Source organism: Molothrus aeneus, chromosome 2, assembly GCF_037042795.1.
Source record: "Molothrus aeneus isolate 106 chromosome 2, BPBGC_Maene_1.0, whole genome shotgun sequence".
Taxonomy (NCBI): domain Eukaryota; kingdom Metazoa; phylum Chordata; class Aves; order Passeriformes; family Icteridae; genus Molothrus; species Molothrus aeneus.
This window is the reverse complement of record NC_089647.1, coordinates 4899950-4924688: the sequence shown is the minus strand read 5'-3', so window position 1 is coordinate 4924688 and position 24739 is coordinate 4899950. Positions and strand designations below refer to the sequence as shown.

Here is a 24739-nt window from a genome sequence, read left to right as displayed (position 1 = left end):
CTGTACCAGTTCCTCTCCTCTGAAGACAAGCAGACTGGCATCTTTCACTCCAGCACATCACCCATCTCAATCCTGGGCCAAAACAAGCTACAGGAATTTGCTGCAAGTGTTTCTGTGGATTACCCATGCTACAGTACAAGGAGAAGAGACCAGTAAACTGCAGTGGAAACTGTAAGGCAGAAACCAGGTGCATGTGCAGGTAGAGTTTAAAACACTATCACTGGCTGCAGACAGCACAGATCCCTTTGTACGCCACTAATTCCTGGCCATGGGGAGAGGTTTGCTACGGGAAGGTAGACCAAGGCATATGGCAGGCAGAAGAGAAAGCAGAAGCCATACAAACCTTTCCCAAGTGTGCAAAACAGGAGGCTACCTTGTAAAACAGAGCAGCTCTTGGCAGGCAGAGAACTGTGGTACCACTGGTCCAAAAAAAAAAAAAAACCCAAAAAGCCCAAGAAAAACCCCAAAAAAACAAAAAAGCCCAAAAAAACCCACCACCAAACCATCTAGCAGGCAAAGATAACACTAAAGATCATGTTTTAGCTTCCCTGGATGTCGAACAACTCCATCACATACAATCTCTATTCCCTTTCCCTATCACTGACTGACAGTTAAAGATAAAAAGCTGTATCTAAGAACTACTTCTGACAACTCTCTAAAATGCATCTGGGAGTGAAAAAGAAAGGGGATAGGAAAAAAACCCCATGAAATGCCAGAATTAACATGCCACTTATTCCTGGATCTCACCTGACAAACCTGTCCCTGCTAATGGCCTTCACTTACTGTCCTCCAAATTGTCTCTATTTCTATCCTGCTCTGACAGAGCAGCCCATTTAGGTTACCTGGTGACATCTGAACCAAAAAGTCCAGGGATTCTGGAAGTGGTATTTAGACTGCCACACAAGACAGGTGATTTTCTGTTGTTCTTCCTCAGAAGCAATTTGTGTTGCAGAGGAGAAGTTCAATATGTTGCATTGTAAAGAAAACAGTTGACAAAGCAGTAAAGCCCACAAGTCAAGGCTTAAGAGCATAGTTAGAAACCAGGCTGCAAGTATTTCCAGAAATGCTGTATCTACAGTATCTTCACATTTCCTTCAGTGGGGAGGAAAGACACAGGTTAACAAATACCTACTACTAATGGCAACTTGAGCAAGAGAAGTATTTTTTAAAAGTCCCCAAACTGGAATATACAGAATTAAAATCAGTGCTGCTCCGCAACATCATTAACTTGCACTTATCTCTTATCTTAAATCTTTCCCAAAGCAGTTGGAACTGAGCAGAGCAGTCCAAATCCATTTGTTCTATACTGCAATTTCCTTTGGGCAGAGACAAACTATTTTTTTGCTCTGTGTGGAATGCAGCACACCACTAGGATTAAACAGAACTTTTGGGAGATTTAACTGGAGTAAACAATCGAAATAGATAATTTCTAAATCTGCATCTACATTAACTAAAAATCATACATTGAGTGAAAATCCAATGAAGACAAAAAAAATCTAAATCCTAGAAAGATCACATTAAAACTCTATAAGCTACTATGTTTTTTACCAACATATCTTACAACAGGACATAGCTCATAACAGAGCTGATAAAGCTGGAAAGCTAAGAAAAAGCATTTGTCAAAAGACTTTTTAAAAAGCTGCATGAATAGCAATATCCATGTGTTTCACAAGTCTCTAAAATATATATATTATATGAATTACAAAGGAAATCCTGAAACACTCCCTTCTCTCCTTAAAATAATTTCCATTATCATCACTCTCTTTTTCTCCTAAAGCAGAAAGCATTGATTTTTATTAGCATGAAGTAATCATTTGTTTTCCAAGTCATCTTTAATGCTAGGTAATATACAAAAAAAAAAAAACCTTTAAAAATGCTAACAAATACAAGAAACGCTGAAACCAATGGAAAGTCTCTTACTTTTCATTAACAATTACACTAAAACCAAAAAAGCAAAGCAAGAAAAAGCACAAACAGATGTTTGGAGGTTTTCTGGGTTTGTTTTTTTTTTGGGGGGGGGGAGGGGGCGTTCTTGAGTGATTGTTTTGCCTTGTTTTTAGATGTGAGCGTTTTATTTTGTGTTTGGGATGAAGGGGGGACAGGCTGCAGGAGGTTTTTGTTGTTGGTTTTTTATGTTCTTTACCTGGTTAAAATTCATGGCATTTGTCCACTGCAATTTAACCCAACACCCCACTCACACCAGACAAGGTCCTGTCTAAAGCCAAGTTAAATCCAAAGGGGGTGTGGAAATGAAATTTAAAAAGTCAAATACTTTCATAATCCAGATATTACTTATCTTCACCTCCCCAAGAATTATGTTGGGGTTCACTTCAAATCTCCACACCAGGCACTCGTTTCCTAACAAGTGTTTCACTGGATGAGCAAAGGCATCCTGGAGGCTTCAGCAAAAGCAGCAACAGAGGCCCATCACAGAAGTGAGCAGCCACACCACCAAATGACACAACACACACACACACTTGGGCTCCCAGACTCTCCACCTGGGATCCTGAAGGGCAGCTTCACTCTGCCTGCATCTGCTGCTGTGAGAGATTATGGCACGAGGTGGCTGGGCAGCCAGGCTGCTGGAACGGCTGAACAAGGCAGCATATGGCACTGGCCCACCTTGGCTCCACGCTTGACAACTGATTTGCAGCCACAGGAGCCAGTGGGGGGATGGAGCTCAGTGTTTTAGAGCAATCCTTTTTGCCTGTAATTTAATTTTCTAACGGTCTCATCTTCACCGTAAATAATCTCCAAGCAAGCAGCCACATTAAAAATGCCAACAGCAGATGCACACAGAATGAGTGTTATGGCATGGAAATCAGTTCCTGTGCCTTGTAGGACTGTGGAGGTAAGTGCAGTAGCACAGCTTTTGCCAGGTCCTTTTGCAGCAGATCTTCTTGGACAGATTAACCAACTAGACCAAATTAAAAAGCTAGGAACAGATTACAGGCATTCCTGGTTTCAAGCTTAGTGCTCACTGCATCACAGTTTCTTTACATAAAGATGAATGCAAAGAGCCAGGCAAAGATGACATAAGCCAAGAGAGAACAGTTACCTAACTTGTGCTCCAGCAACTGGTGCCCCCAGAGGACTTCACCTGGGCCCCTACACAGCCATCACATCCATACTGCTGCCTGGAACCTGGAAAACCGGAGGCCAGTGTTTTCCAAGCCCTTCTCTCAAAGCCTACAGATCCAATTAGCACCCAAAAGCCAATTTCAGGTCATGCAGAGCAACAGTGTTTAGTATGTTAATCTCTGTGGAGCCTGCATGGTGTTTTTCTCCTGGACAACAAGGAATTGCACGCATGCGTGCACACAGAGTATGATTTGAGAGACATCAGGGCTCTTCCTCCTTTAAGACAAGATTTACATAACTAATTCTGTAATTGAGAACAGGACTGGAAGGTATTTACACTGCTTGATACTGCTGAGCTTTTCTTATTTGCTATGGGAGAGACAGTAAGAGACTCTCTTGCCCCAGAAAAGATAGGTAGTCTCATCTGTAGCATTAAAAAAAAAAAAAAAAAAAAGGAGACACATGAAATTACCCATTTCAGGAAGAGATATTTTCCATTACAGAATCATTTCTCTCTTCCAAAGCAGAGGGTCAGTGGTTCAGTGGGAACAAGGGAAGAAAAGAGGTCTGGATAAGAAAAAAGATGAGAGGTCAGGGACATAAAACAACATCTAGAAGGCACACAGGGATTCCAGTCAAGGTCTCTGCGCAACCCCCACGCAGACTGTTAAATAAAATTACCCCCAGATGGGTCTGCAAAACAGCTGGCTTTGAAAACAGGCATGCCACAGCACTCTTCATTATTTGAAAGGGACAAATACCAACACAAGACAGTTCTGGAAACACAGGAAAAAAGCATTCAAATCAATATTGCTTGTTTCATTAAGACTCCTGAAAATTCAGAATAAAGTTTTAGGTTAGTAGATGGAACTCAAGATGGCCTCCTTATTTACTTCACTAATATTTAAACAGAAAAAAAAAATCTGCATTGCAAAGAAAAATAAGACTACCACAACTATCTACTTTGACACTAGCACAGTCTTAAAAAACAGAAAAGGCTGCAGAGGGGAGCTGATGCTAAGCCCCCAAAAATCATACTGCTTCTTTGGGAGGTGGCAGTGTACCAAAAATCCAAGACACCTGAAGCACAGCAGATATGCTCCTGGAGTGACACTTCTGGGTCAGTTACATCCCGAGGAATACTCAGATTGCTTCCCAGGAAAAAGCAAAGTGCAGAAACGGGAACTCACCTCAGAAATTCAGTCCTCGACAACGAAAATGATAATGAAGGTGCAATCTGTGTGCTCATAAAAGATGCTTAAAGGACTGCTCACATTTGAACTTCAGTCTTCCCTAAATCACAAGTGTGAGCTAAAGCCATAAACACATGTGTGGCCAGGATTTGAAATCCACCCACACTTCGCAGCATCACTTATGCCTGCTCAACAAATTTAACAGCCAAAACTTCCAAAAAAGCATGCAAGACTCAAAAATTTCCTGGCATTCAGTGCCTCCAAGGGCTTGAAGGCAAATTAGCTGTGTAATTAGCTGTCTGTGGCCCTGAATCCTACCTCTAGAAAGCTGTTCTCACACGTGAAAGGAAACAGTATTGCATGTGGCTGCTGTTTAATTTCCTGGAAGATTAATTTTACTGGACAGAAGAAGAGGCTTTCTGGAACAGGTGGGCAGGTATGTGCATGTGGGCAACTCAAAAGAGATCCAGAAACCAGCAAAGCATTGAGCAAGCACCTGGTGAAATTCCACTCCAAATTACCCAATCCTGGAGAAAAACAAACATTTCTACTTGTGACTTATAGAGTAAGCCAAAAAAAAAAAAAAAAAGAAAAAAGAAGCACTCTGCTCTTGTGCGACCAAAGCTAGGTAGTTCTTGAAATGAAAAGGTTCAATTATCAAAAATGCCTGAGCATTAATCTCCTGGGGAACCAAGCCTCCTTTCTAAAGTTCCAGGCTCACAGTCCCAAGCCTTCTATCACCTGTGAAAACCCTGCCCTGAATTGAATGCAGGCACTTTGTTACCTCCAGTAGCAGAACAGCAAGGTTCATCAATTCAGCACCTGGCCAAAGAAGACCAGCAGTCATTTCATGTTCCCCATCACAAATTTAAAGTCTTTTCTCCCTTTAGATTATATGCCAGTAAGTTATCTCTGTTATCTGCTTTGATTAACTTGCAGCATTTGCTGCAGTATCTACTTTAGCCTCAACAATCAATCCTGAACAGCCTCCCTGGTACACACAGGGACAGGTAGCACTGCAGAATGTCACACACATTTAAGCTTCTGGGGAGAATTTGATGCCATTAGACATGCGAAAACCCACATGTAATAAAAGACTATCACAGCATAGCATCATTTGGAGCCTTAGCAAAGTCTGGGGTTCAGCCTTTAGCTACCACTTTCACTTAAGCATGCCCAAATATACATCTCAAAATGCTTCCTGCTATTTCTCTCCTAAGTAGATACTTTGCTGCTGTCATTGGCATGCTATGCATTGGACAGTCAAGTCAACACCAGAGGTGATGAAAGAGAAAGGTAACACAATAAGATTATCTAATAGGTGCCAACACCCAGAACATTTCAGAAACCAGCTTCAGAGGTAGCCAAATGCAACACCCATGAGCCAGCAAATACTTGGGGGAATTAGCCAAGGTTAAGCACATTAAGGTGAGGTTGGATGGAGCTCTGAGCAACCTGGTTCAGTGGCAAGTGTTCCTCTCCATGGCAGGTGTCTCGATTTTGCATGGGACCAAAACCATGACAGCAGGGGGGTTGGAACTAGATAATCTGTAAGGTCCCTTCCAACCTAAACCATCCTATGATTCTATGAGGATACCACCTCTAATTTAGGAAGCTTCCAAGCTACATATGATCATGAAATAGTACACTAGGATAGTAATATCTTCACTCTACCCTAGGCTTCCACTCATGGCCACTGTCAGAGGCAAGACCTGAGGCTAAATAGGTCTTTGGTGTCAGCCTTCCCCTCTCTTCCACAGCCTCAGGAAGCAGGAGCTTGGAGGCACTGCCCTTTTATCACTGCTGCTCCTCAGTGGAACCCAGGCTAGTGACTAGGCCGGGCCCAGCAGTGAGAACAGAGACAAAAAAAGGAGTGAAAGAACACAGAATTTTCAAGTAACTCCAAAATCAGAAGTCAGGGAATCCTTTTGAGCATGAAACAAGAGTGAGAGGCGTGTAGAGAACCAACATGACATTAAAATAGCAGGAGGAGGAGAATACATTTTTTGAAAGACACCCAGAGGGAAAACGCTTAATTGTTTCTTTTCTGATCCAGTCTCCATGCAGAACTATTCTAGGTTACACTATTTAACAAGACAACCTATGCACAAAATAAGTAGCTGTTAATATTTGGGTGAAGCTTGGGATATGCTGAAATTATTCTGTAACTAACACTTATAATCAGCTCACATTGAAACAGACAGCAGATTGCATGCACCCCAGGCATCCTCACATTTGCTGCGCTGGAAAGAAGAGTTATGTCCCACAGTACATTGTTCAGCAGAACAAAAGACTCTGCATCCCAATGGACAGCACACCAGCCATTTTGTGGGTCCTGCACTGGCGCACACGTGTAGCACATCAACAACAGACAACACCTCCAGTACACATTGCAAAAGCAAAGTGCAGTGCTGACCAAGCCACAGAAGTCTCCACCAACCCCTGTGTTCATGCAAACAAAATTTTAATGTAACTTGAAATTATGTCTAGTGCAAACACAGTAGCTGTCTAACACCATAAGAACAGAAGGGGAAAGTACATCACCGATTTAGAAAAGTCAAGGGTGCTAAAATTCACCTGGAGAGCTGTAGATGGATTTGTCCACCAACACTGGCATTAGCAGTCCATGCTTCTAAAGCATGAGGGAAGAGCCTTGGTTGCAGCTTTTAAGTACCTTTGGGATTTCTAGTGAACAGGTGTGTCTCTGAATTGTCCCCTTCACTTGAGGGCAAAGAGCCCTCGGGTAACAAAGGATGCACTCACTGCACAGAGAGCCCATATTGCCCACAGGTACTTCTGACTGGGCCCAGAAAACCAAAGCATCAAACACTCCTGTCCAACGAGCAGAGCAAGCCCTGACCCCTGAGCACATCCTGAAGCCATGCCAAGCCAGAGACCTGCTCACCAGCCTTAGCACTAGAGACCCCAGGAACTGACACATCCCTCCCAGTGCAAGCACAAAACACAGACCCATATGTAAGAAAACAGAAATGTGACATGTATTTCTACCACACCAACCTAAACTGGAGAGGTGTTCATTTGGCACCTAAGCCCTTAACTCAGACTGTAAAAAAAAAGTTTAACTGAAAGCTTGATCTCATAAGCATTAACAACAACAAAAAAAACCCACAAACAAACAAACAAAAAAACCCAACTAAAAAAAAACCCAAAATGACAAACAAGCAAAGAAAAAAACCCAAATAAAAAGATAAAGTAAGAGACTGAATTCTGTGCAGCACTGAGAAGTTCTCCTTGCTCACATGCCTCATGATAACATCTGAAAAGATAGCATTGTTTAAAAAGTCAGTGCTATATCTAAGCCCCCTTGGGCAAAAGAAAAAGAGTTATGCCTTCAGTAATGCTCAGAAAGAATCATGGTATACATGTACTCAGATTTCTCAATGGATGGTTTAAAAATAAAGTATCCTCCTCCCAGCTCTGCACCTAGCCATGTCCAATGTCAGCAATACATACCAATAAGCCTGACAAGCTTTTCATAAATAAATACAACAAAACTGTTTATTTCCCTTTTAATTTCTTCGCTGTTTATAAATTCACACTTTAAACCTTCTAAGTACTACTTACACGCCCTGCTCAATTTTTATTTTACTACACCACATAACCAACTGGGTTGCTGTCTTGCTGGAATGACAGTCATAAGTCATGCTAACAGCACCACTATCCTATAGAAAACTTGTTTATTATTAGAGAGCAATCAGTATTACTACTGTTACAAGAAAATAATAAAGTGGCTAAAAGGCACTCCTGTTGCTAGTGAAGATCTAAATGAAGGTACACACAGAATTTACAGGGCTCTAGTTAACTATACAATTCTGCTCTCACCTCCTGCCTCCCCACTTAATTTTTCAGAAAAAATAACAGGTTTTTAGATATTAATAATCTGAAGAGAATTTCCCAGGAGCTTAAACCTGTTCAAATCCACAACACCAAATTATGACATTTCAAAGTATTCAAGCAGAAGAGCACCTGCCTTAATGGAATGTAAGAGCAGCCTACAAATTCCTCCACTGTTTGTAGTTTTATAGCCTAAGCCTACCTGCAGTCAAAATGCAGGGCACAAAGCACACAGCTACATCATGTTTTGCCTTTCCCCAGACAAAACACAGATTATTGCAAGATCTTTATTCCTTTCACAAAGAATAAGCAAGCCTTGGACAAGGGATTGCCAGCAAGTCTTAAAGTACAGAAGTCCAGTGTGTCCCTAGATGGAAAAGTAGCAATCTTTGCCTTTATTGTAAAAGGATATCCTCTTTAGCAAAGAGAATTGTGTTTAAAAAAAAAAATCTGTTTAATATTTGCGTAATTATCTTCCCTGGGCAGTTTTAAGGTATTCATATTTCTGCCTACCCTGCTCAAACTTCACTTTCATCTCTTAACAATTCAGTGCAAGAAATTCACTACCTGTCCATCACCTACAATTGCTCAGTACAATCAGTGAGTTTTCCCAGAATTCTCTGAGATCCTATTGAAAAAATCTCTCTACTGATGAAAAGAACCATCTTCATTAATCCACCTGGCAGATGCATTCTTCCCTTCTAATCATTATGTGAGTTTACAAATCTAACAAAGCTGTACTCACATCACATTATTCAGATTACAAATTCTCTGGGAAAAGAAAGCTCGTGGGCATGGTGCTGTAAATCATCAAAACCACTTCTTACTCCTAGCTGATACCCACTTTAAGAAAAGGTATGTACACAGCTGACTGCTAGAAAGCTGACTTTCAGGGATAGCCAGATGACTGACCTGACCACAGGCATGGTCAGTCAACTGGCTATCCCTGAAACAAGCATCTGTTAAGCAGCACTAGTCAATAATCAGAATATTTTCTGCAGGAAGGACACACATTTATACAGGGCAGCTCAAACTTTGAGTGAAACCTACCCAGAGTATTGTAAGCCAAGGCTGTTAAGTTATCTGCAGAGAGCCTGAAACAACAGCAGAGGCAAAAGCTGCATCCTTGAATGTCAACACTAGAAGCCAATAACAAATTTAACATCACTACTGTGGATTGTTTCAGGATTTATGTATTTTTATGGAAATGCACAAGAGTTGAATGTTCAATTGCCATTATCACAGTCAGGTTAAGTCCATGAGGCAGTACTGGGGTTACAAGAAACATCCTGCAGAAAAAGCTTAAAATGAGGCTCCCTAGTTTCTGTCAGTAAAAGAGAACAGACTTTAACAACCTAACTTCACAAGCTCCTGCTAAGCCTGGATGTCAGTCAGTTAAATGTTTGTCCCTATTTCATCCTTAAATGCCAGAAATGTTAAAGGAAAAGGAAAGAAAACATTCAGAGAATCACAGAGTATCCCAGGTTGGAAGGGACACATGAGGATCACGAAGTCCAACTCCTGGCCCTAGGCAGGACACCCCAAGGGTCACACCATGTGCCTGAGAGCAGTGTCCAAACACTTCTTGAGCTCTGTGAGTCTTGGTGCTGTGACCACTGCCCTGGGGAGCTGTTCCAGTGCCCAACCATCCTCTGGGTGAAAAACATTTTCCTGATATCCCACCTAAACCTCCCCTGACTCATCTTCCTGCCATTCCCATGGGTCCTGTCACTGTCACCACAGAGCAGAGAGCAGTGCCTGCCTCTCCTCTTCCCCTCATCAGGATGTTGAAGACCACAACGAGGTCTCCCCTCAGTCTCCTCTTCTCCAGACTGAACAAAACAAGTGACTTCAGCTGCCCTTGTACAGCTTCCCCACCAGTCCCTTCATCATCTTCATAGCCCTAATTCCAATTAGTTTCCATCTCAACATAAAACATTTCTGTAACAATCAGAGGTAGATGGTGCTAAGGAGGGGGTATACAGACAGTGGAATTTCTGTATGACCCCCACCATAAACTCAAATAATGTTCTGCCAACTAATCCATTTTTAGAGCTCATTCGGTTTTAAACTCCAGCTTTGTTATTACTTGGGACTTGTGACAGGAGCTTCCATGCAATGCATAACTCAGCATTCATATGGCAAAAATCATCAAAATTACAAGTCACAGAATAACTGTGTGGAAGAGCAGCAGTATTTATGTAACCACAGTAATATAAGGCAATATTCTTTAGAGATCTTTCGTTAGACCAGCTCACAGTAAGAAAAGATGGCATACATGTCCTTTTTCTGAAACAGATATAATAAGAAACTTCCCTAAAGTTTCAAAAGCACCAAGGTCCTAGAGAAAAAAAATATCTCTACTGCTATACCTTGCCTATCATTCTGCCTCAATGAGCTCAAACACAGCTCAGCTCACGTCCCACAGCCCCTCACAGTTCTGCCCATCACAAGTGCACACTCCAGTGCTTCTACTCACAGTGACTTCCCTGCAGAACAAAACACCCAAGATGACCTGACAAAATCCTTGCTGGCATTCACACTTCTGATGCTGCAAAGAAGACTATTTAGGTAGAAGTGGATTCAAATGGAAGAAAAAAAGGCAAAAGGTGACTTCATGCACAGAAACAGATGTTCTGAAAGAGGGCAAGAAAGAGATTCCACTCTCCTAAGAATGCCAACAATATATACCACCAGATGAGCAGAATTCTGTCCAAGTGCTATTCAGGTTTCCCAGCAGGTACTCACTGCTCTTCACCTACTTCAACACAAAGCACACATGCCATCTTTTCCAAGGAAAAGCAGACCCTCCTCAGCACAGGCAGGCTAGTTAGAGACAGTCTGAGGCTCCTGTGGCAGAGGCTGCTGAAGCAGACCCACAGGTGCCCTAAAGCTCCCACCAGCCTTCCAAGCTATGCTTACTGCATGAACCAGGCTTCTCCAAGGAATGCCACAGCAGAACAAGAACAAAGGCAAGCCATGCTTGCTCCCCTCTGCACACCTTTAAAGAGTGTCCAAACCCAGCCTGACTTACCCAGACACATCCCTCCCTCTGAAGATCTGCCTGAAACATGGTAAATGTATCAAGAGGAAATTTTATATCAAATTACAAGAAAAGGGTACATTAAATTGCCTGTGAGGAACTTAGAGATCCTGCAAAGACACAGAAACAATCATCAGACCATTTCCTGTCATCATCTGGTGCCATACATCCAGGACAATATAGAAGTCTTACAGGTAGGGCATTAATTACCACAAGTTAAAAATCTTCTTGGCTTCATGTATTGAAAACAATTGTCACTTCATGAGCTTTTCAAGTTTCTAATGCATACAAACCCAGCAAATGCTGGGGAGCTGCAGAAGGAAGTGGTGGTGTTAACTAGTGCCAAGAAGCATTCAAATAACTTCAAAGGTCGAAGTTCTTCACTCACCCATGCAAACAAAACAGTGAAAACCAGGGCAGACAGGGCTGTCCCTCCTTGTGCATGTGTCAGCCACAGCCAACACACATCTGGCTGTTTTGTATCAGGAACTGGGTTCTGAGCTCACTCAGGAGCCAACCTCAGCTGCAGAGTTTTAATTCCTAGAAACATCTGTGGACTCGTGAGAGTCACCTGACCAAAGCTCTGCTTTGGACTGCAGTCAAGATCCCACAGCAACAAGGCAACCCTGACACTGGAGGATTAGTGCTGAGCCCAGACTGCCACTCGTGTGAAAGCAGAACTCACGCTGGACTTGGGCCAAGCCCACATATGCAAAGCGTGCTCTCACCCCAGTGCACCAATACCAGAAGTGCAACCAAAAGAAGAAAACACAGAAGGAAAGCTAGCACATTACTTTGGTGACAAATGCATGTTCTGTCAAAGTCCAGGTAAGGGGACTCATTTCTTATTCTGGGCTAGGAATTGTTAAAGCAAGGAAAAGACCCACCTTACAAGTTTGAGTACAGAAGTGCCCCATGCACTGCCCTGCATCCACCTGTAGGTTACTACCCTTGCCCAGAGACACAAAGAGGTCTAAGTGCCTCTACAGCATCAGCCAGGGTGAAAAATCTCTCCATATACATACAAACTAAAAGCTGACAGCTCACATCAAGAGGGGGATGAGTGAAAAATACTTCAAACTAACTTTAACAGCTACTTTCTAAGAAGCTTTGGCCTATCTCTGTTGATCCTTAGAGGTTCATAAGGCAAAGTCCAGAACAGGCACACGCCCTGCAGCCTCTGGTCCTAAGCAGGAACAAGGCTACCATGTGAAGTCTCATTTGTTCTTCAGCTATTTTGGAAGGACATCCCCACCCAGTAACTCTATTCACAGTACTGCAGCCTCCCCCTCAACCCGCCCTTTCAGACTTTAAAGGCAGACACCAGCAACAACTCAGATGCCACAGCATACCCTGCAGCCACATGCATCACACTTCAGTCCTTGTTTTAAACTCTGCAGGAGTCTACAATTAGATATTCCATTTACCTGCCAGTGATGAGCAGAAAACTTTGCTTAGAAAACCAGGGTATTTCAAGATTCAACTGCAGAGCTTTGAAAAACCAGCAGTTTTTTACCAATGCTGTTTTGTGGTGATAACTGCCCCAGCACCACCATCTCATGCAGACATACCTTTAACTAATTCTTCCATTTTAAACAAGCTATTCCCTCATTTCCCTTTCTCTTTGGAAAGCATGCCCTGCTCCGGTTATCTCTCCTCCTTTCCTTCTCCCACTTCTAATTTCAAGCAACAGCCATACTTCTGTGCCCAGTGACCCCGGGGGTATACATGCTATTTTCTCAACTTTTTGTTTTAATAGATAAACCTACAGACCTAGGGATGGCAGCAGCTTTGCAACTATTGACAGGTGCCTATCAATAGAGTTTCCAGCAGACAGGGCTCAGTCAATAGCTTTAGTGACCATTCAACCCCACTTGTGATAAGACAGGGAAGACCCAGACTTGTTTTACCTCCCGCTTCCAAACACCAAGTGATTTTGTCTCTAATAAGCTGTCATGTTCTTTATTTTCTCACTGATGAGGCCACCTCCAAGCACTTACGCTCTGCTTGCCAAAAGGTACAGCATGCCTTGTCTAGAACCAAGCCCCTAGATCAAACAGGAACAAGGCTGATGTGATACATTTCTTACTCCACATTAACTTAAAGCTCTGTATAAACTGGATGGGAACAAGAACACTGCACACACACCATAAAGGCTCTTTACACAGACAAACACCATCCGCAGACATCACCTCCCCAACACACAGCATATTGCTGGGCTTCTAAAGAACATAACATGTCTTTTGGGGGAAGGTGGATGTTATCTGGGTAAGTATTATGGGTGGTGCTGTGAAAGCACAAAATAGTCTGTGGCAAAGGCAAAAGGCAAAGGAAGACACATCACTCCTCCTACCCTCTAGGAAGAGGATTAGAGCGCAGACAGAAAGACTAACGCCTCGCTGCTTATTCTAACAGTTTCCATTAACAAATAATTGCCTATTTTCACCTCAGTATTACTAGCTGCATTCAAGCACAAATACATGTACTGATTAGACATGCATTTCTGAGGGGGAAAATGGGCATTGAGACTTACATTACCATTCACAAACCAAGCAAATTCTGAATTTTTGCTCCAAATAAGTATATTTGGTACCCTGAAAACCTAGGAAGCATCCTCCATCAGTTCAGCATCTGTTTCATATTTAGAAGCTATTCTTTGCAAATGCAGGGGTCACACTGCTTTTAAAGCAGCCTCTGCCAATTCCCTTTCGCGGGGCAGATTTAATAGCGAATTCCACTGCCACAGGATCCAGTGTGTAATAATGAAGGGTAGCGTGTCAATAGATGAAACTGCACACATCAATAAGGAGCTGGCAGAGGTCCCCGCGGATGCCTCTCTTGCAACAATCGTTCCAATGCGTGTAGGAGAACAATGCGTTACAGCCCGCTCAAAGATTCCCCACAGCCACACTGCATCAAAGGCCGGCTCAAACACCGCGCTAAAGCTCTGCTCTCGGAGCCAGCCGTGCAGCATGCAGGGAAACAAAGTCCTTTACACTGGCAATTGTTCTTGTTAACACTGGCAAACCTGAGCAGAGCCAGCTTTCTGTCGGAACTGGACTCTTGCTAACCAACACGACCCCCGGCAATGGATCCGCCAAACTCTTTTCAGAGGCTACCGATATGGCAAGGAGAGAGTGACTCAGAGAGCACGAGAACACACAAACTGCAGTCACAAAGCAAGCACCGAGCAGCACAGCTAAACCACGTCTTTAAGAAAGGCAGAAAGGCAAGTCCAGACTAATCAAGCCTGTTAAACAGAAAGAGTGGAATAAGAGCAGCTACAGCAGCAGGAGTTGTTTTACAGCCAGTGTGAAGTAAAGAATGGTGATGGATATCTGGGAAAAAAGCCTGAGAGGAAAACTGAAGCCAGAGAACAAAAGTTAAAAGCAACACAAAGTTTACATTGATTTTTTTTTTCCAAGCGACACATAGGAAAGATGATATATATACTTTGTGTGCTACAAGCAGCAGACTCTCACAGCAGCTCTGATCAGTGATCCACACAGAGCAGTACATCAATCCAGCACTGGCCAATTTGGCAAAAGCAGAGAAAAAAAGAACAGAAGTGGGGGGCAGGGGAGTGGGGGGAAAGGCTTTCACACACATTTACAGAAGTCTGAAACTGGAATAAAAAGGAGGGCTCCATTTCTCCACCCCCAACTGCAGTTGTAATCCTTTGACACCTTACAAGCAATGACAGAATGCTTTCTCTAGGGACCTGAGACTAATTCCCTATTAAGCTTTTACAAACTGATGCTTTTCCAAGTCTATAATGTGGCCAAATTTGGACATTTTCCTAAGAACAGCAAAAGCCACATTCTTGATGCAGAGTCAACACTCCAGCCAAATTTCCAGTTCTTGTTCTAAACCACAGCAGGGTTGTGCTAGAACTTCCAAACTTGGCAGCTGAGATTATTATTGGTTCAAGAGTGACAAGGAAGAAATAGCTAGAACCTGCAAGAATCAAAAAGGAAAAAAAGACTTCACCCTGCTGCCTTCCCCAGTGTAACTACTGGAAATACTGGAGCATTTTAAGAGAATGAGAAAGTGAGGGGAGCAGTGTTTCCTGGGGGGGGGGGGAGAAAGTCAACCTGTGGTAGACATCCAGCCCAGGAAATTTCAGCATGAATGCCTGAAGTCCTGCAGAATAATAAACAATTTAAGAGATGGCACTCATAAAAAACAGTAACAAGCAGATATACTACAGGCATTGCTGCCAGCCCGGCTTATTGGCAGCTGTGACAGATTGCCTGGGAGCTCCAGTCTTTAATTAGTTCTCATTCCTGAAGTTCACAAGTCAATTAATTCTAAAAACCACCCTCAGATTCTTTTTTAAAGGAAATCCTGTCCAAGATTCTCTGCCTTTCTTACCTCTTCTTCCCATAGCTCAGCTAACAGATCCTTTAGAGCATCCATGCAAATTCCATCTGGCCGTGGAGATTATCACTAGTCAAATACTTCAGCTTGCTTCAGCAATTCTTCATATTTCTGCAGCAGGATTTTGCCTCTGCTGCACACAACAGATACTGTTCCCCAGGCTGCTTCTTCAGCCCCTCTTTCCCCACAACTTGCCTCCTCCAGGGTAATGAACAGGAGCACCAAGTCCAACACTCCAGTGCCAGTTTCAAGCAGTCCCCGTGGCAGACACATGGACTCAAATCTACAAGCATTACCACATTGCTTTATAACTTTTTCAAGACTCAACAAAGGCATTTAGCAACATCAGTTCTACCTTCTACCTAACTCACTTTAGACTTGGTCAGAATGCCACAGTTGATTACAGTTTCCACTGGAAACCCAGCTTTGAAACCACTACCAACTCTGGAAGGAATGGGGAAAAAAATCAAAACCAAAAAGACCCATCCTTTTTTTCTGTCTCAGACTTCATTAAGAAGAAATCAGTTATGCTTTACAATTGTGAAATCTTACATGTATATGAATAAACCAGCTTCTTATATGAAACTCAAAAGACCTAAGAAACTTTAAGTTCCTTAATTTCTGTCTTGCTTCTTATCCTATCTTATATATGCTGATCATCTGGAAAGACATTATTGAAGACTTTTGGCACCTTAGCAGCTACCTGTCAATTTATCCAAAAGCAGTTTGGTCTGAAACTGATTTTACACCTTTGCCCCTTGCAAGACACAAGGTGTATTAAAAGTTTCTCATTATTTTTAAAATCTCTTCTCAATAGATATTTGAATCTTGAAGGACAACTGAAATTTGAGCTTTCTATAGAATCAACTGACAAAAAAAAGGGGGAAAATTGAGAACCATTGAGAAACTGGTATCTCCCTGTAAGCTCATTTCGTCTTTAGAACAGGAAATTCTAACAACTTCAAACCTGCTTATGACAGTCTCTCCCTGCCTTGTTCAATACAGTTTTGAGGTACCTTGTGCAGGTTAGGAACTGGGGTCAACCTGGAAACTGCTTATTATTCTTGGACAGAAATGGAAACATGCCTAGACAATTTCACCTCAAAGGTCTCTATAAAACTTTAAAGTCTATAAGACTTTATCACTTACTATCACAGATCTGAGAAAGCAGAACAAATATCAGAGGCCTGGTAACATCTCCAATAAAAGTCAAAAGCAAAGTATTAAACAGATATTTTTATTTGCATTCCAATATACAGACTGACTCTATACTCCATCTAATACCTTTCTTTTGAAAGTACTAGAGACTTTTATAGACACTGACATAACCCCTACTTTGACCTAGCTCCTTGTCTTCCTCAAGTTCTTTCCAACTTAACTTTCAATCGACTTCTATACATAATCTGAAAGAATTCACATTGTCAGACAATGTGTCCCCTTTCCCTTCCTTCTAAAACACAGAACTTCACACACCATAAAATATATCACTGAAAGGCATCTAAAACCAGACAACTGAAATGCTCACTTTCTAAAAATACCTTATTCAGATTTGTAGCCATTTCCCTTCTAAAAAAAAACCCATACATTTCTGTTTTGCAGGTTAGTGTTTGACAAGGATTATGGAGATGGGAACAAAAAAACCCCAACCCACAACAACAAGAAATAACCACATAGAAACAAATCAACCCATGAATACATTAGATGTGAAAGCTGAAATCTCAAATGTTCCTGAATGTTTGTTTATATAACTAGACGGATGGATATATATTCTTTCTTAAGCACATTCCCCTCTAATCAAGCATGTGGCTGCATTTTTAAATGACCCCTACTGCTTACTTCAAATCTTGTTCAGGCAGGTTTATACCTCAGTTCGGGGATTAGAGCCAAACACAACAGAGGCTACCTAAAGAGAGCAAGCTGTTGCTACACTGAAATGTAGCCATCAAGAAACCTGGGGAACAAGGTCAAAGAATTTCAGAAAAAGCACCTAGACTCCCTAAAAAGCAGCCCCAGACAGGCACCTACAAAGATGCAAGAGAGCCAGAGAAGGTGACTAAGCTATCATCTGCCACCCCTAAAGAACACAGGATGTAAAGGAACAAACACTCACTACAGTGCTCACCCCTCGATTCCCACATGTTCCCGCAGCCTACACAGCAAGAAAATACATCAGCATGACAAAGCCACAGGGAAAGAGCTTCCTCCTCAGCAACACCACCTGCCCTTCAGTGCCTCACCAACCCAGTTCCAGTTCACTACATGCTTCTAGTGCATTAGCAGTCTGTAATTCCCTTTTGGAAGCCTTTTTAGCCACCTCCTAAGTCACAGGAGATATGCAGGTCTAGCTGTAAGCCTTCTCCGAGTAGCAGTAAGGATCTGAGCCTGCCTCCTTCCAAGAACAGGCAGGCAAAAGCCTCCAGGGCCAGCCCTGGGCTCACCTGCAGGTGAGCAGGCACCAGAAAGGGAAGAGGGAGCAGATTCCACTTTAACATACCTTGAACACTCCATAGGCAATCATCCTTTCATTGCCTCCCTGCCCTAAACCTTGAGGCTCTCCCTTTCTCTAATGCTCCCACTTCAGCTGCAAATGCAAGAAAAGATTAAAGCACGCTTTTCCTTGAAGTGCATGATCACAATAACTTACACTAATTACCAAAAGCCTTCTATTGCAGAGCTTGAATTAAACCTTGATTCAAATGACTAATTGTTGTAGCTTCTGAGGAAAAGAAACAAAAAATAATTTCAGACACGAGATGCAGGAAACAACTCCATCCATCTAAACACACAGCTCCTGGGGTTCTGGCACGCTGGAACTGACTTTCATCATAGCAGACAGCGAGTGCCACACAGGTCTAAAAGGTGAGTAAGAAAAAGGCCATCTCTGGAAAACCCATTATCAGTGGTTTTCCCCCAGGATCTACTGAGTACATGCCCTCCTCATGCCCCATAGCATTTAAACAAAAACCTTTTTTTTTTTTTTTTCAGATCCACTGAAATTATTACCTTGGACCTCAAACAAGAACCAGGAAAAAAATCCAGGAGGTTGAATGCTTATTGTTTACTTTACTGTCTGAGCCCTGGTAACAATCAGATGCTTGTTTGGTTTTTGGCCGTCTTGTCCTAGGAGAGATGTTTTGGTTTCCAGAGGATTTCACAGGTTGATTAGGTAGATTGGCTGCAGAGTGAAATCACACATGAAACAGACAGAGCACAACGCTCTTATAGTGCCCTCCTTTCTCAGGATCTAACCACACCAGAGGAAGGAAGAAAAGAGAGACCAGATGAAGCCTTAGTATCAGGATCCCACAATCTCCTTACCAAACAGATTATAACTGTACTGGATCAAAAAGAAAGAATGATTAAAACATTCTCGTTTGTCACAGCCAAATACTTCAGCCATTTGCATCCTTTTGCTGGATTATTTTGTAAATATCTGAAGAAAACAGTCAAGTCTAAGTACTCACAAGGGATAAACTTGTGTATGCTTCAGCTCCTTCCCTCCACCTCCCTTACACAAGAATTCTTCAATACTTGCAGCAAAAGCTCCAAGCCATCTCTCCATTAAAGAGCTGCTAGAAATGGTTCACAGAAGTGTACTTCTCCCATCCAGATGAGAAAATGACTACTTTCCAAACCTCTTAACCTTTGGAATATTTCATAGAAGTGACCAAGTAATGGTATCAAAAGACAGGCACTCTACAATGCACACTACAAATAAGACTACAGTTCAGAGATTTTTCTGCACACAAAACCACTTTCAGTTTTAAAAGCACCATTCTAATTACCAAAAAGAAATCCCCAAGAGACAACTCAGAACATCTAGACAAACCAGATCATGAACAATGGCCACATATCTCTGCATGCACACTTTAAGTTCTTCAAATTATTTCATCTTGATTTAAGAAGGAAACAACTTTCCTGTTGTGCGTCATCCTTAATAGTTTTTACTTTTTGCCGCGTGACCTTGAGCATCTGAGAGTCTTGATTTTCCGCTTGTCCTATTAAACCATCCTCTTGAAAAATCTTATTCCCTTTCTGTTTCTAAACAAAAATACTGAAGGTGAGCTCTCCAGCTCATGACTGTTTCCCCAGCTGGCAGCATGCCTATATTGTAAAGATAAATGAGATGACTAACGTCAGCTGCAAGTAAGAGAAAGCACAGTGGACACTTTTGTCTGGTAGGATCTTGGAGACAGAACACCCTCTGCCCCAACAGCCTGCAAGCAGCCACAGGAAAAAGACCGGGACAAGACCAGGTTTAGGAAACTGATTTTTCAACTGCAACTCTCAGCTCTGCAGACCTGGCTATGAAAGATTCAACATCTAAACAATGAGGAAAGTGCTCTGGCAGACTTAAGGAAAAAAAAAAGTCGCAGCAAAGTCAAAAGTACAAACACAAACTAAGTCAGTGAATAGAGTTTTGTTTAAAGAAGAGTGTTGGCATTGTGGGGCTGGGGCACTGTTTAGTTACTCCTTTCCACCTGAAATCTGGAAAAGGCTCCCACTTACTACCTGCAATTAATCAAGTGTTCTGAATCATGAACTACATAGAGTAACCTGTGGGACATGCTTGCTCACCTGTACCTGATGCCCTTCTGGCTGCCCAGAGCCGACACAAAGCCACTAAAATACTACAAGACAGAGCTATCTAACCCGAATGGTCTTCTGGTTCTCTACTTTTACATTCACTGCTACATCTGTAACAGGGTTAGCAACAACGCTGCAAGTACAAAGTTGGGGGGAAAATAAGGGAAAAAAGAAAAAATAAAAGAAAAAAAAAATCCCACGACAACCACCACCCACCCTTTTGTGTAGAGCTTGCTTGTCTTTATTCCTGCACGCTGCCTGGCTGGCACTGACACCAAGAAGGAACAATGCCACATGTCACGCTAACGACAGCTACACAATTACCTGAACGCAGCGTAAACCATCACCTCCACAATTACACGCTATCTCCTAGCGGGAGAACTTCCCGGCAGAGGCAGCAAACCCCGGGAGCCCGGCAGGAGGGCTCCGGGAAGCGCTGCTTCCCCCGCACCCCGTGCGCCCGGAGAACCCGAGCAGGGTGCGGGCCCCGGGGGACAGGCACATGGAGGGTCCCACCTCAGCCAGCGGCTTCACCTCCGCCAGGTGAGCTCTCGGAGCGAAAGAGCGCTCTCACATCACCGCCAACGCAGCCCCCGCTCCAGCTCCTTTACCAGCAACTACGGCTCCACCGCCACGTTCCGCGGCCGGGGCGCCGCGGGACCCCGGAGCCTGCGGGAGCCCCCGGGCAGCACCCCGCAACCCACCCCCGCTCCGGGGAGGCCCCCTAAAGTTTCGGGGAAATACCCGGCAGCGAGCCCCCGGAGGGAGCAGCGGGGGCTGGGGGATCCGGGCCGGCCGATTCCGCCCGCTCCGGGGGCCGGCACAGCCCGGCGGGCAGGCGGCACAGCCCGGCCCCGCCGAGGGCAGCACCCGGCCGGGCTCCGCCGCGCCCCGGGCGGGCACGGCCCCGCGGGCCGCTCCCTCCCTCCCGGCCCCGCCGCGCTACCTGCGGGCAAGGTGGCTGAGCACCCCCGGCCGCCCTCCCCGCCGCCCCCGGCCGCGCACCCCCGGCTCACCGAGCAGCAGCAGGACGAGGAGGAGGAGAGGCAGGCAGGACGCCCTCTCCCCGCGGTGCCCCATGCTGGCAGGGCTGCGCGGCGCCTCTCCCTAGGCGAACGGGACCGCGGGCTCGCAGGCTGGGCTGGCCCGGGGGCACCGGCGGCGGCAGCGCTCCTCGGCCGGCCGCTCGCTGCCCTGCGAGCGCACGGAGCCGCCCGCCCGCCCCGACCGGCCGCGCCGCGCGGCGCAGCCAACCACAGAGACAAACTTTCCCAGCGCCCGCCCTCGCCCGCAGGTAGCGGGGGCGGCGCGGGGTCCGGCCCGGCCCGGCCCCTTCCCCTCAGGCGGGAGAGGGAGGGCGGAGAGCGGGGCCGCGGGGCGCGAGTGAGCGCCTAGCCGAGAAGGGCCCAGTGGAGAACGGCGCTACCCTCGCCGCCTCCCTCCCTTCTTCCCTCCCGGGGCCGCCGCCGCCGCGCACACGTGGCTTGGGGAAGCCCCGGTGCGGGGAGGGCGGGCTGGCCCGGCCGGGAGCGTCCCTGGAGCCCCGGGAGCGGCCCTTGGGCAGCGTGGGGCCGGGACGCTGTTTGGCCGCTCGTTCCTGCCCCGGCTGCGGAGCCCCTCCGGCCCCGCCTCACGGGTGGGGTCCCCCCGTGTGCGCGGCCGGGGCTCGGCTGTGCCCCCGGTGCTCACATCCCGCGCACGGAGCCACCGCACACGTGTGGAGTCACTGCTGGCCCTGTGCCCATCCTGGGCTGCCCCAGGCACGGCGGGCACTCGTGGCCCATTCCATGCCTGTGTGACCTCAAAAACCAGTGCCGGCTGTGCCCATCGTGTGCCCTACCCTTCCACGGGCAGCAGTGGCCTGCCTGTGCTCCGGCGATTCTGTCCCGCTCACGGCCCGAGTTAGGAGCAGGAGAGCACCGACCCTCTCAAGTGTGTCTGTACCCCAAGCACTTCGTGGACAAGGCCACCACTCCATTACCCACTGGTGCCAGGCAGCCCCACAAGCAGCATCGCCCTTTTTTTGAGACTCGGTTTCTTTCCCCTGCCTGAGATCCCAGTTTACTCAATAAGGGGCTGCTGCAGCATGGCATTCGTGCCACCAACTCCACCACCTTCCTTCCCAGCCTGCTCAGAGATTTTTGTTTGCTCGGGGATTTAATTTCCTGTTTGTTTGTAAAAACAAAGAGCGGAGGCACTGGGCGGCTCTCTAGTAACTCGGACAGTTGTCTGCTCTTTCAGTCCCCTTGCCACATTCTCTGGGAAATCTGTGCTCTCCTTGGGCACACCTTGCTGTCTGTTGTCCAGGCGCCGTGGTAGAGAAGGATCTGTGTTATACATTTTCCTGTGGGGAATCTCTGGAGCCTATGCATGGCGTGGGGCAGCTGCTCCTGCTCAAAATGGCTGGTTTAGGTTTTATTCTAGCATCTCCAGTGCACCTTGCTCTTGAGCATGACTTGGCTTGGGCGAGGTTCAGGAAGTGTGCGCTGTGTTCTTGACTGAGCATGATTATCAGACTGGATTTTAGGCTGGACTTTGTTATTCTGTTATGCTTTACAGGAAAGAGGGTGTTGCCTGATAGGAATGAAATGAGACCCTCCTAAAACTGATGAGAAGAACTTTCACCCTCCAACCACAGTTAAATGAGCTCCTGCAAGGAGTAGGTCGACCTCTTTGCAGAGCTGCAGCCACGAGCTGTCTGGAGGACACTTGGTCCTGTGCACAACTGAACTTCTCACAGCTCCCAGACAGCAAATGAGGCTGAATCCACAAACATGACCGAGGAAAAGCTGTATGAAAAAAACAAGGCTGTCTTCAAATATATTCAAAATGCCCTCATATCCCTGCTTGTTCTTGCTGCCTGTTCCCAGTCATTCTGCTCTCCTCCTTTAGCCAGCATTTAAACACACTTTTTCTTCACTGGAATATGTCACTTCCATAAACCAAGACGTGTCCCTTACATCAAATTCAGAAAGCAAGTTAGATGTCTCACTCTTACCAGTCAGCTTCCACCGCACTGGGTAAACTCCTGATCCTTCATCAAGCTTTAGTCCTGAAACCCTGCTGTCCTGAGCCCTGGGTTGTGTTCTCAACAAGCACCTCTCACTCTTTTACCTCAGTAAGAACCATTTTTCCCCTACATATAGTCAGACTTCCAGACAGAAGGGACACTATAACCCATTAATCTGACCCATATACAAAAACCATAGATTTTTTCCTCACTAGCTGGATCAAATTGAGTTAGAAAGACAACACGTCTTAAAGACTCCAAGTAATGGAGTCTTCTTCAGTGGCAACTGCCGTCTTCCACCTACTAATTTATTCCAATGTTTAATTATCCTTGCTGCTAGGAAATTGCTTCTTTCAAGGTTGAATTTGTCTAACTTCAACTTTGAAACATCAGAACTTGTTATGCCTTTGCCTACAAAACTGCACACCCATCCCATTTTCATGGATAAGTAACCATACATGGTGCTTTTAATAACTTCTTGTTTAACTGAATAGATTGTTTCCTTTGAAGCCTCACATTGTAGGATTTAGTTTTGGTCACTGCAGATTTTTTGGACTCCAGTGTTTCTAAGTGTTTTTTTGACTTGCAGGCACCCAGCGTGGGTACAATGTCATTGTGGTCTATATACACATGCTGTGCTCAGAGTAAAAGTAATTTCTCAGTCATTGTTTTCCCCCTTCTCTCATAACTAAAAATGGAAGTAGACCATTTCCTGTGCTGTACAAAAAGCTTGTGGAGTTCATTACCCATGTTGAGTCCCCAAATCTCTTTCTGCATCTGTGTTTTTCCTGAAAGCATCTTTATCCTGCCATTCATCACTATGCCCTTCCCTCCTCAGCACATGGTCTTGCAGCAGGGTGTGTTAAAATACATTCTGTAACATTGTGACAATTTAAGCAGGTGTCTGAGATTCTCATTCAATTTGAGAGCCGTTTCTCCAAGGCTGGTAAATCGCCAGCACAGATGCCAGAAAGAGCAGGTCTGAAGTTGACCGCTGTGTTAGTCTACCTTCTCCTTCAAAGCCTGTTTTCTTCTCCTTTTTGTGTGTCCTACTTTCAATGGATTGTTACATGTATGTGATTATGTAATTTTTCCCCCTTGCCAATTCCATTTTGTATCGTTCAGCTATGAGAGCCAGTCTGAGCCAGAAGCTTTCTCCAAGTTGAAACAAATATCTTCCTCTGTTTTTGTGCATTTTCAATGTTTATTCATGAGCTGCAGAGTAAATACATGGTCAGTTGTTTGTTTCTCAGGAAGGCAGCCCATTTGACTTTCAGTGTTTAGCATGTTGTTGATTTGAGTAGATAGCACGTACTTATTTATTGATGATGCTGTAAAAATGCTTGCTTACGTTTCTTCATACCTACATTTCTGCATAATGTATAGGCTGAAAGTGTCTCTCATTTGGGGGTAACTAGGTTAGCCAGCAGAATTTCGGGGAAGGATCAAGATTGGAGTGTTATATTAAACACACTATTATGCATGCACATGTTCATGAAACATGAACACACCCTGATCCTAAAGAAGCCCACACGCAACCACTCCCTGCTTGCACCACTCCCCCAACATACACTTGCTAGCCTTTGCAGT

The 24739-nt window shown here is 44.7% G+C and overlaps 1 protein-coding gene across 1 annotated transcript in view; it reads right to left on the bottom strand.

Moving 5' to 3' along the window:
* Positions 1-23899, bottom strand: part of PTGFRN (prostaglandin F2 receptor inhibitor) — a 66802-nt gene extending 42903 nt beyond the window's left edge. Inside the window, 4 exon segments of the mRNA XM_066567619.1 lie at positions 21156-21236; positions 21239-21330; positions 21332-21530; positions 23896-23899. Of these exon segments, the coding sequence (XP_066423716.1) occupies positions 21156-21236; positions 21239-21330; positions 21332-21530; positions 23896-23899 (376 nt within the window).
* Between the last annotated feature and the right edge of the window lie 840 nt (positions 23900-24739).